Source organism: Schistocerca cancellata, chromosome 1 (assembly GCF_023864275.1).
Source record: "Schistocerca cancellata isolate TAMUIC-IGC-003103 chromosome 1, iqSchCanc2.1, whole genome shotgun sequence".
NCBI lineage: Eukaryota > Metazoa > Arthropoda > Insecta > Orthoptera > Acrididae > Schistocerca > Schistocerca cancellata.
Window position 1 is genome coordinate 252,060,356 of NC_064626.1, and position 12,814 is coordinate 252,073,169.

At 37.4% G+C, this 12,814-nt stretch overlaps 1 protein-coding gene across 1 annotated transcript in view; it reads left to right on the forward strand.

The window, feature by feature from the left end:
• LOC126167810 (DNA-dependent protein kinase catalytic subunit-like) overlaps window positions 1-12,814 on the forward strand; it is a 540,256-nt gene that overhangs the window by 468,543 nt on the left and 58,899 nt on the right. Inside the window, exons 46-47 of the mRNA XM_049920510.1 lie at window positions 8,060-8,274; window positions 8,390-8,723. Of these exons, the coding sequence (XP_049776467.1) occupies window positions 8,060-8,274; window positions 8,390-8,723 (549 nt within the window). The remainder of the gene's footprint in view (window positions 1-8,059; window positions 8,275-8,389; window positions 8,724-12,814) is intronic.

A 12,814-nucleotide genomic window follows, 5' to 3' on the forward strand; every position in this document is an offset into this window, starting at 1 on the left:
GGAAACATTCCACGTGGGAAAAATATATCTAAAAAGAAAGATGATGAGACTTACCAAACAAAAGCGCTGGCAGGTCAATAGACACACAAACAAACACACAAAATTCAAGCTTTCGCAACCAACAGTTGCCTCATCAGGAAGGAGGGAAGGAGAGGGAAAGACGAAAGGATTTGGGTTTTAAGGGAGAGGGTAAGGAGTCATTCCAATCCCGGGAGCGGAAAGACTTACCTTAGGGGGAAAAAAGGACAGGTATACACTCGCTCGCGCGCGCGCGCGCACACACACACACACACACACACACACACACACACACACACACACACACACATCCGCATATACACAGACACAAGCAGACATTGTCTGACAGACATTGTCTGCTTGTGTCTGTGTATATGCGGATGGATGGATGTGTGTGTGTGTGTGTGTGTGTGTGCGCGTGCACGCGAGTGTATACCTGTCCTTTTTTCCCCCTAAGGTAAGTCTTTCCGCTCCCGGGATTGGAATGACTCCTTACCCTCTCCCTTAAAACCCAAATCCTTTCGTCTTTCCCTCTCCTTCCCTCTTTCCTGATGAGGCAACTGTTGGCTGCGAAAGCTTGAATTTTGTGTGTTTGTTTGTGTGTCTATCGACCTGCCAGCGCTTTTGTTTGGTAAGTCTCATCATCTTTCTTTTTAGATATACAAATACCTACATATTTTTTCATCTCTTGTGTTACATGTATTTACAACTCATATCTCTATTCTTCTGGAAACAGTATTGATGTATTGTACTGTAATCATGTAGGACCCATATAGTGATCATTCAGAATGCAATTATGCATCAGTGTCACTCATCACACAGCACTGTCACTTGAGATTGTTTTATCATATGTCACAGGGGAAGTAACTTAGAAATTTTATGGGTTATGTTTAATTTAATGCTGATGTTTCATAAATTCATCATTGCTATATTCGCTGTTAACTGTCAGCATACTTTTTAATTCTTTTTAGACTTGCTTATGTCTGAAATATGCTGCAGTCTTTGAGGCAAAGTATTGAATAAAAGTTTTGGTAGATACATCATATATTTTTATATCGAGCTGTCCTGCGCATTTCCCTCTAAAATTCTGCTTCTTTTTTTTTTTTTTTTTTTTTTTTTTTTGCGTTCATAAATGTAAAAGGCTGGAATGGTAAGATTTTGAGTTCTTTGAAAATTCTGTACTTGATTCCCTTTGGCAAACGCCTTTTATAATTCTTAAAACTCTCATCTGAAGTTTACACATTTGTTGTACCATGCCCCACTTAGAACCCCATACCTAAGAAAACTAGGCACAACCAAATGAAATCCACACAGTAGTGTTTCTATATAAAACATTTGCTTTTTTAAAATATTTCTGAATGATTTTCTGGTATGAAATGTCTGTCTATCCATTCTCCCAAGAATTTTGTTTGACAGGTATCCTAAAGCTTACAGTTGTGGTCATAATAATGCAATAAGAAGCTTTCACATGTTATCCTCTAGTTACGTCAAATAAACAGTATATAAACTACATAATTGTTGACTACTCTAATCATGGACTCTCATACAACAAAAACTCTAAAAATATGAGTACCTGCACTTATCATGTCTCTCATGATACAGAACTAATTGGAACAGAAGTTAATAGTATTCTAGGCAAAATATGTTGAGGAATGTAATGATCATGTTGTGCCAAAAACATAACTATTAATAAACAGTTTTAAGTAAAGCAAATTAAGTAAATACACAGACCTTCCATGAAAAAAATTAAAACTTTTTTACAATTTTAAAGAAGAACTAGTTAGTAAATATGACTGTGCTAATTATCTCTTAATATGGCATCTCATGTTGTTATAATTTGTTAATCATAATCTGGTAAAGAGAAAAAAATAAATGGTTTGGAATCTTAAAGTGAGAAGGTGCTGTAAAATAAAGTCTCTTCTTTTTCATGTTAGATATAATTCAAGGATTACTACAAGACTGATCTATTTTTAGTATCAGACATCAGGTGTAAAATTGCAATCACATAAAGTGAAGTTAAATTAATTCCAAATGGAGACATTTTGAACATCCTAAGAAAATGGAGAGATTGATGTACCCAAGTTAAATAGCTATTTAATTGGTTTTCCACTAGAATGGGAATGTAATTGCAGTTATCAAGGAATGAAAACTTGTTCAAAGGAAAAAGAGTAAGACTAAAGAATTTTCACATCAAATATTTAATGTACGAGGGCTATACAAAGTACATTACGTTTTGCAATTAAAAATAAATAAAGTATTGGAATTTTTTTTTATTATATACAGATGAAAGCCACACTTAAATACTACTTTTTTACATAGTTGCCATTTAAATTAAGGCACTTATCGTAGTGATGGACGAACTTGGAAATTCCTTCGTCGTAAAATTCGGCCGCCTGCGCCTTCAACCACGTGGCGACTGTCTTTTGGGACAGAAAAGGTGTGATTTTTGTGGATTTCCTGGAAAGAGGCACTACAATAAACTCTCAAAGGTATTGCCAAACTCTGCACAACCTCAGAAGAGCAATACAAAACAAGCGTAGGGGAAAGTTGGGCTCAAAGATCTTGCTGATTCACGACAACGCCCGGGCCCACACGACAAATGCCACTCGTGAAGTTCTCGAATCTTTTAAGTGGGAGTTGTTTCCTCATTCGCCGTACAGTCCTGACCTGGCACCGAGCGACTTCCACTTATTCCCAGCAATGAAGAAGTGGTTGGCTATGCAGCGTTTTGATGATGACGCACAGCTTCAAGAAGAGGTAACCACGTGGTTGAAGGCGCAGGTGGCCGAATTTTACGATGAGGAATTTCCAAGCTCGTCCATCGCTACGATCAGTGCCTTAATTTAAATGACAACTATGTAGAAAAGTAGTATTTAAGTGTGGCTTTCATCTGTATATAATAAAAAAAAATTTCCAATACTTTATTTATTTTTAATTCCAAAACGTAATGTACTTTGTGGATAGCCCTCGTATATATATGCATAAAGTAAGGGAATATCAGATAAAGATTGTAAATTTAAAGAGATGGAACAATAGGTATAAAATACCTATAAGATGATATTTCTTGGGTTAAAAACACGCAGCTAAAGAGATTGAAAAGAAAAAAAAAAAAAAAAACAGGGATAGAAAAAGAGAACCAAAATAAATGAGGGGCAGGAGAAAGAATAATAAGAACAAAATGGCCTTCAGAACAACAAACTTATACTTTTGTCAAATATGGGACTTCAATTATGAATCAGTTTCAGAGACTGCACATACGTAAGACACTAACTAGATATTTAAACAGTGTGATAGTGGTTTGGGAGGCAAGTGTTTCAAATACTTGAGATGTATAGAAAAAAAAAGAATTGTTTAAAATGCATAGCACACTGACAAAAATTGAATAGGATTGGCAATAAGAAGGAATGGATGTTAGTGTGAAGCATATTGAGACATGTAATGTTTTTCTCATTGATTTAAGAAAATAAAAACCATTATTTTCAACGCAAGCAAGTAGACATTGTCACTAGCACATTGGCTTCGCATTCAGGACTGGGATTCAGATACCCATACATTCATCCAGATTTAGGTTTATTCCCCATCCTTGTTGCCCCGAGCTTTGTGCTCTGCCACTAATGTTATCTTTGATGGGGCTCTAGATCATAATATTGTATTGTTCTTCAGTACAGCCCACATATTTACATATATTCAGAATATATTTCACATACTTTTGAAGGCACTGCAGTGGATCAGCAAATGAATAGTTATTCATAATGTTTGTAATTAATTTTATAAACTTGAAATAAATGAGAAAGAGATGTGTGTTCTCTTGTAGCAGACAATATACATTGATTAAAATGCCAATTAATAGCCGCATATGCCATGTTTATAGATAAATATATCCATGGTTAATGAATGACCAAGGCCATGGACAGCTGAAATGATAGCAGTTACTTTCATTGTCACAGAAGTAATTTTGTAAGTTCAAAGACAAAACTGGTTACTTTAGTCATTGTGCATTTGAATCTCAGTACATAACTTATCATTGAAAATAATCAATTTTTGAAAATAAAATATAATTGGATACATAAAAAAATTTACTCGCCAAGCAACAGTGGCAGAAAACACATAAAAGTTATGTAAATGTGTAAGTGTTCAGAGCCAGTGGCTCCTTTTTCTGCGCAGAAGGCTTGAATGGGAAGAAAGAGTGATGAGGGAAAAGGACTGGCAAGTTCTAGGAAATGACGAGAGTTGTGCAAAAGTACCCCAGAACCATGGATCAGGGGCCTGCTAAATTCTGAAACCTGGAATATCTTCACTGCGATTTTGTATGTAATTTCTTTATAAACTCAATGTATGTGTCTGGAAAAGCAAGGAAATCATTCAGGGAATGATGAATCATTAGTGTGAGATTAACTGAAAGTGGTGGGTTTTGTTTGATTTTATTGATTATGTTGTTGTTGTTGTTGTTGTTGTGGTCTTCAGTCCTGAGACTGGTTTGATGCAGCTCTCCGTGCTACACTTCCTGTGCAAGCTCGTTCATCTCCCAGTACTTACTGCAACCTACATCCTTCTGAATCTGCTTAGTGTATTCATCTCTTGGTCTCCCTCTACGATTTTTACCCTCCACACTGCCCTCCAATACTAAACTGGTGATCCCTTGATGCCTCAGAACATGTTATACGAACCGATCCCTTCTTCTTGTCAAGTTGTGCCACAAACTCCTCTTTTCCTCAATTCTATTCAATACCTCCTCATTAGTTACGTGATCTACCCACCTAATCTTCAACATTCTTCTGTAGCACCACATTTCGAAAGCTTCTATTCTCTTCTTGTCCAAACTATTTATTGTCCATGTTTCACTTCCATACATGGCTACACTCCATACAAATACTTTCAGAAACGACTTCCTAACACTTAAGTCTATACTCGATGTTAACAAATTTCCATTATCCTCGTTTTGCTTTTGTTGATGTTCATCTTATATCCTCCTTTCAAGACACTGTCCATTCCGTTCAACTGCTCTTCCAAGTCATTTGCTGTCTCTGACAGAATTACAATGTCATCAGTGAACCTCAAAGTTTTTATTTCTTCTCCCTGGATTTTAATACCTACTCAGAATTTTTCTTTTGTTTCCTTTACTGCTTGCTCATTATACAGATTGAATAACATCGGGGAGAGGCTACAACCCTGTCTCACTCCCTTCCCAACCACTGCTTCCCTTTTGTGCCCCTCGACTCTTGTAACTGCCGTCTGATTACTATACAAATTGTAAATAGCCTTTTGCTCCCTGTATTTTACCCCTGCCAACTTTAGAATTTGAAAGAGAGTATTCCAGTCAACATTGTCAAAAGCTTTCTCTAAGTCTACAAATGCTAGGAACGTAGGTTTGCCTTTCTTTAATCTAGCTTCTAAGAGAAGTCGTAGGGTCAGTATTGCCTCACGTGTTCCAATATTTCTACGGTGTCCAAACTGATCTTCCTCAAAGTCGGCTTCTACCAGTTTTTCCATTCGTCTGTAAAGAATTCATGTTAGTATTTTGCAGCTGTGACATATTAAACTGATAGTTCGGTAATTTTCACATCTGTCAACACCTGCTTTCTTTGGGATTGGAATTATTATATTCTTCTTGAAGTCTGAGGGTATTTCACCTGTCTCATACATCTCACTCACCAGGTGGTAGAGTTTTGTCAGGACTGTCTCTCCCAAGGCTGTCAGTTGTTCTAATGGAATGTTGTCTACTCTTGGAGCCTTGTTTCGACTCGGATCTTTCAGTGCTCTGTCAAACTCTTCACGCAGTATCATATCTCCCATTTCATCTTCATCTACATCCTCTTCCATTTCCATAATATTGTCCTCAAGTACATCGCCCTTGTATAGACCCTCTATATACTCCTTCCACCTTTCTGCTTTCCCTTCTTTGCTTAGAATTCGGTTTCCATCTGAGCTTTTGATATTCATACAAGTGGTTCTCTTTTCTCCAAAGGCCTCTTTAATTTTCCAGTAGACAGTATCTATCTTACACCTAGTGAGACAAGCCTCTACATCCTTACATTTGTCCTCTAGCCATCCCTGCTTAGCCATTTTGCACTTCCTGTCGATTTCATTTTGGAGACATTTGTATTCCTTTTTGCCTGCTTCATTTACTGCATTTCATCAATTAAATTTAATATTTCTTCTGTTACCCAAAGATTTCTACTAGCCCTCTATTTTTTACCTACTTGATCCTCTGCTGCCTTCACAATTTCATTCCTCAAAGCTACCCATTCTTGTACTGTATTTCTTTCCCCCATTCCTGTCAATTGTAGCCTATTTGAAACAAGGGACTGATGACCTTGCTGTTTGGTACCTTAAACCTCAAACAACCAACCAACCAACCTGTCAATTGTTCCCTTATGCTCTCCCTGAAACTCTGTACAACCTCTGGTTCTTTCAGTTTATCCAGGTCCCATGTCCTTAAATTCCCACCTTTTTGCAGTTTCTTCAGTTTTAATCTACAGTTCATAACCAATAGATTGTGGTCAGAGTCCATATCTGCCCCTGGAAATGTCTTACAATTTAAAACCTGGTTCCTAAATCTCTGTCTTACCATTATGTAATCTATCTGAAACCTTTTAGTACCTCCAGGGTTTTTCCATGTATACAACCTTCTTTCATGATTCTTGAACCAAGTGTTAGCTATGATTAAGTTATGCTCTGTGCAAAAATCTACCAGGCGACTTCTTCTTCCATTTCTTAGCCCCAATCCATATTCACCTACTACGTTTTCTTCTCTTCCTTTTCCGACAGTCAAATTCCAGTCACCCATGACTATTAAATTTTTGTCTCCCTTCACAACCTGAATAATTTCGTTTATCTCGTCATATATTTCATCAAATTCTTCATCATCTGCAGAGCTCGATGGCATGTAAACTCATACTACTGTAGTAGGCGTGGGTTTCGTGTCTATCTTGGCCACAATAATGCATTCACTATGCTGTTTGTAGTAGCTTACCTGCATACCTATTTTTTTATTCATTATTAACCTACTCCTGCATTACCCCTATTTGATTTTGTATTTATAACCCTGTATTCACCTGACCAAAAGTCTTGTTCCTCCTGCCACTGAGCTTCACTAAGTCCCACTATATCTAACCTACCTGCCCTATTAAGGGATCTGACATTCCACGCTCCGATCCGTAGAACGCCAGTTTTCTTTCTCCTGATAACTATGTCCTCCTGAGTAGTCCCCGCCTGGAGATCCGAATGGGGGACTATTTTACCTCCGGAATATTTTACCCAAGAGGATGCCATCATCATTTAATCATACAGTAAAGCTGCATGCCCTCGGGAGAAATTACGGCTGTAGTTTCCCCTTGCTTTCAGCTGTTCCCAGTACCAGCACAGCAAGGCCGTTTTGATTAGTGTTACAAGGCTAGGTCAGTCAATCATCCAGACTGTTGCCACTGCAACTACTGAAAATGCTGCTGCCCCTCTTCAGGAACCACACGTTTGTCTGGCCTCTCAACAGGTACCCCTCCATTGTTGTTGCACCTATGGTACGGCCATCTGTATCGCTGAGGCACGCAAGCCTCCCCACCAACGGCAAGGTCCATGGTTCATGGGGGGTTATTGATGATGTGAATATAATAAATATAGTGATGACCACTCACCAGGTAATTGCATCAGGGCTCCGTTGTCTTCAGAGCTAAAGTGGCAGTGGTGGGCAAGAATTCTCCACCATTAAGATTCCAATATCAGGCACAGGCCATTAATCATATTTTTCTATGTCAAATAAATAAAGCTGCAGAAATTAGTGCACAATTGTGAATACTATGTTACACCACTGAAAGAACTTGGGATCTATAACAAAACCTGGAGAGTTGTTAAGCTAAAACTGCTTTCGAATTTGGTGTTTATTCTTATTTTGCTTTGTGTTACGCTAGCATACTGATAATGCTCTCAACATTTTCCCCTAGCATTTTATTCCTAATATGTAAAATGTTGTTGTTGTTTGTTGTTAATGCTGTTGTTGTTATTATAATCATCACTATTATTGGCATCATCATCTCTCTTTCCTCAGAGTGCCTCTGTCCCTGAGTGGATGTTTCTTGGATGGGTGAGCCAGATTTTGGCTTCTTTGGACTCGCCTGTGGGGATTGCGTTACACGAACTTGTAATTCGTATGGCAAAAGCCTACCCACGAGCTCTAGTTTATGCTTTTAAAGTTAGTGCCAAAAAGTACACATTTGATGAGATCTCAGAAACCAGTGAATCTGCCAGAATCATTATAGACAGGTTGGTAATGTCGGTTATAGTTATAATTCTTTAGCTCACTTTCAGTGCTCTCATAAATGAAACATTTTGTCCTATGTATTTACAAATAATTTATTGTCTGTTTCATGTTGAACAGATTAAAGACCATCCTGTTAAGTGACACCATTGTGGAAGAATTTACAAATGCATTTTCTTGGCTGTGTTTGCCACATATATTGTTGGGCAATGAACTCAAAAATTTATCTCAGCTTTTAGAAGCTGGAGTGGCAAACTTAAATCAGTTCAAAATTGAATTTCAAGAAATGTTGAACAGATTGTTCGTGTCGCGAAGGGAGATGTCTTCACAAGGCAGTAGTGCATTATGTGGTGAGATTTTCAGTGAAATTGATAAATATTATCCAGATGAAAACAAAAGAAGTTCAAAATCTCAGATTCAGAAAGGTGAAATACACTTGGGTGCAGTATTAACGGTATGTGGAACAGTGTATAAAAATTACTACTAGCTATAAATGGACTTACGTCAATTTGACATTCAAATGTTACCTTATATACCCTGTGCAAAACACATCTGCATGTGTCACGTTTCACACATTGATTGTTTCCATAAACTATATTCAGTCATTAACAATAAATTTTACAATAGGAATTTGTGTACCTAATGCCAAAAGAGTTTAAGAGCTACAAGCGGCCTGTATATTTTAATAGATTTGGGAGTGGAAAGACCTGGTGGAATGTATACAATTTAAGGAGTGAACATAACAACTCACTGTAATAGGAATGCTGCACGGGCACCTCTTCCGACGAGCTCATGTAGTGTGCAGTGATGAGATGGTGTGGATTAGGAGGAGGAGACAGAACAGAGTGAGGGAAGACTGCAGGAAGGAAGGTGTGGGTGTAGCGTGCATGATGTCAGGGTCCAAGGGCAGGGGTGGAGATGGGTATGGGGCAAGGGGCTAGTTGAGACTGGGGCCAGGAGGATTATGGATATAAAGGATGTGCTGAATGAACAGTTTCCAATTACATAATTCAGAAAAGATGATGGGAAAGACCCAGTTAGCACAATTTGTAAAGTCATTGAAACTGAACGTTTTGTGCTCGGCTGTGTTTCCTTCCATTGGGCAATCAGTTCTGTCCAGAATTAGACTTTCACTCTGCAGCGGAGTGTGCGCTGATATGAAACTTCCTGGCAGATAAAAACTGTGCACTGGACCAAGACTCAAACTCGGGACCTTTGCCTTTCGTGGGCAAGTGCTCTACCATCTGAGCTACCCAAGCACGACTCATGCCTTGTCCTCACAGCTTTACTTCTACCTTCCAAACTTTACAGAAGCTCTGCTGCGAACCTTTCTTTCTTATAAACAGTTCTGTCTTGAAGAAGTTGTTTAACTTCCCTGAAGACTTCCGCCTAATGTTGCTTCTGATCAGCTTGAAGCATTCATGGCACAAACTTAGTTGCTATCTTTCTCATGTTCGATGTTCTGACGTGTCTGTGTGCTACTTAACAGTATCAATTCACTCACTTTCTGAACATTTTCAAGTGCAATTCCAGTTGACTTATGAATGCAGTGGTCATCATTGATCAATATTCACCCATTACGGAAACTCTTAAATTGTCAATAATTTTGTATCTGAACTAAAGTGTTGTCTTCAAAAACTTGCTTCAACATTTTCTGCGTTTAGACAGCAGTTTTCCCATGTTTAAATCAAAACTGTATACAGACACGCTGCTTTACCTGGTTAGCCATTGCAAAACTGTTAACTCACATAATCACAATCACAATAATGGAATATGCTCACAGACCACTAAGCAAACCACTCAACTCAGTTAGTTAGTTAGTTAGTTAGTTAGTTAGTTAGTTAGTTAGTTAGTTACATGTCCCACAGATTATGTGAACTGAAATAATGTGGAACAGTATTGTTTACATTACTAGTGTTAACATTAATAAAAACTATTTTTTACTGGCTACCATCTTTTAAATACAAATTTGTCAACAGAATATAAGGAGTTGTCCAGGAGAAATAATTTTAAATTAGATATATAACTTGATTTGCTGCCTTTATTTTTGCTTTCTGTTATTGTGCAAATGATCAAAAATTTTTGTTGCTGCATGTTGAACCCACCTGTGACCCACTTATAGCTTTAACAAGGGTTAATAAAGGTCATTTTTGTCTCTAGTGTTGTAGGTATGTACATCACTGTTCTTCTCAAATAGTGATGGATAATTAATGACAAATTTCATTGACGAATATATGTATTCTGACGGCACACTTCAAATGCTTAGCTCCTTGAAAAAGTACCTACATGACTTTCATGGATTAACACCACATATTATTCTTAGCACTCTCTTTTGTGCAATCAATAGTTTCTTTCTGAGTCATGAGTTACCTCTGAAAATTATTCTGTATAACAATCCGGCCACTACGTGCCCCACTGAGTCTAGGAGGATCTATCAGGAGATCACAACCAGTATTTCAGTGTACTCATAGCCATTTGTATGCAAAATTGAAATTTCAAGAACTTTTGGATACAACCTCATAATTGTATACAGTAAGTTTGAATACATATTAGTGCTAAAGTTTCCCAATTTACAAATTTTGACTAATGTCAATATACCACTCTAAAGTTTTAACTATGTACAAAGCTTTACCATCACTGTATGTGCTTCTGATGCATTGTTAGTACGGTAACTAAATTCGTATGACAAAAACACTGTGTTTTAAATTGTGCACAGTTAAGTAGCCATGAAGTAAAACAGTTATAGCAAATCAGCATCACACACACACACACACACACACACACACACACACACACATATTCACAGGCACGTGTGTTTGCAAATGGCATAAAACATTGATATTCCACTTTGCCATAATACTTACACAGAATTTCATCAGTCAAATTGTGAACATATGGGTAGACTGAGCAAAATGCTTTGAGATTACTGTTACTCTATTCTCAGTTGAATAGCTATGTTTGATACACAGCTAAACAGTTACCATTAGTGGAGTAAGTTTGTTTATTCTGTTATATACACCACAGATCTAAAACTTCCAGAATGAAATTCTCACTCTACAGCAGTGTGTGTACTGATATGAAACTTTCTGGCAGATTAAAAGTGTGTGCCAGACCAAGACTCGATTTTGGGCTCTTTCTTTCACAGGCATGTGCTCTACTGACTGAGCTACCCAAGCATGACACACGGTCCATCCTCACAGCTTTACTTCTGTGAATACGTTATCTCCTACCTTTCACACTTCACAGAAAATCTCTTGCGAACCTTGCACAGTGAAAATTTCACTCTGGAAACATCCCCCAGCCATGTCTCCACAATATGCTTTCTTCCAGGAGTTCGCAGGAGAGCTTCTGTGAAATTTGGAAGGTAGGAGATGAGGTACTGGCAGAAGTAAAACTGTGAGGATGAGTTGTGAGTCGTGCTTGGGTAGCTCAGTCGGTGGAGCACTTGTCCACAAATGGCAAAAGTTAAGAGTTGAAGTCTCGATCCTGCACATAGTTCCAATCTCCCAGGAAGTTTCAAATCAGAATTAAAACTTGCTACTTATATCTGATGAATTTAACTGCAACTCACTGTAGACAGCACTTGGCATTCCTTAACACTGCCACCAGGTACAAAAATCTGACTCAGAATATTGTTAAATATATTTGAATACTTCTTATGAAAAGTATTTAAGTTATTGATAACAGCAATATTTTATCAACATTTCTGTGTAATTTGTATTTGGATTAGTCTGGAAAAGATGATTTATGAAAAATATTTGAACAAATTATACGTCTGTTGTGAAACAACAGGAAGTCAATTTATTGCCTGTCTATATGTCCCGTAGATATTCTTGCCTTATAGAGTTTATTCTGTTATCAACAACTGCTGTATATATATGATTAGAAACACTCTAAGTATCCGCATTTTGTTTGTCGTAATATACTATTACACAAAAGTTTATTCTAAAAGTATTTGTCTCTAATGCAGAATACGTGACATTTAGCTGCATGCACAAAAATCTTAAGAAGAAGTTTCCGCCTGTACAATTCTGTATATTTCATAATCCTAGGTACACTTGAGTATGCCAGTAATATTGGTGTAACTCATAAATACCTTAGCTTGTCCAGAATCATATGTGATACAGTAAAATGATTTATCTTGCACAGCATCTCTAATGAAAGATCAGTTATTTATCATTTGCCTATGTTTTTATATTGGAAGATGGAGTTGAAATAAAAAGATACTGTAGGATATGTGATCTGACTTGTTCCTGAAGCAATAGCTCATCTGAGATGTATACAGTTATTCACCCTTCAAATATAGAGGATACAGAACATATTAATCTAATTATTCAAAAGTAGTGTAATAATCCATATTTTTTATCCAGCCCCTTTACATAACCTCTTCCCTGAAGACATGGTAGTTAACATAAGACTTTGTTGCTAAAATAATATACAGATCGTCCATCGAGTAATGGGATTGGTGTTTGAAAAATAGTTCTTTTGGCTAGAGCATGAGTGGTATGTGGTCTACCTTTAGGCTGGAATATAGTAACATAGCAA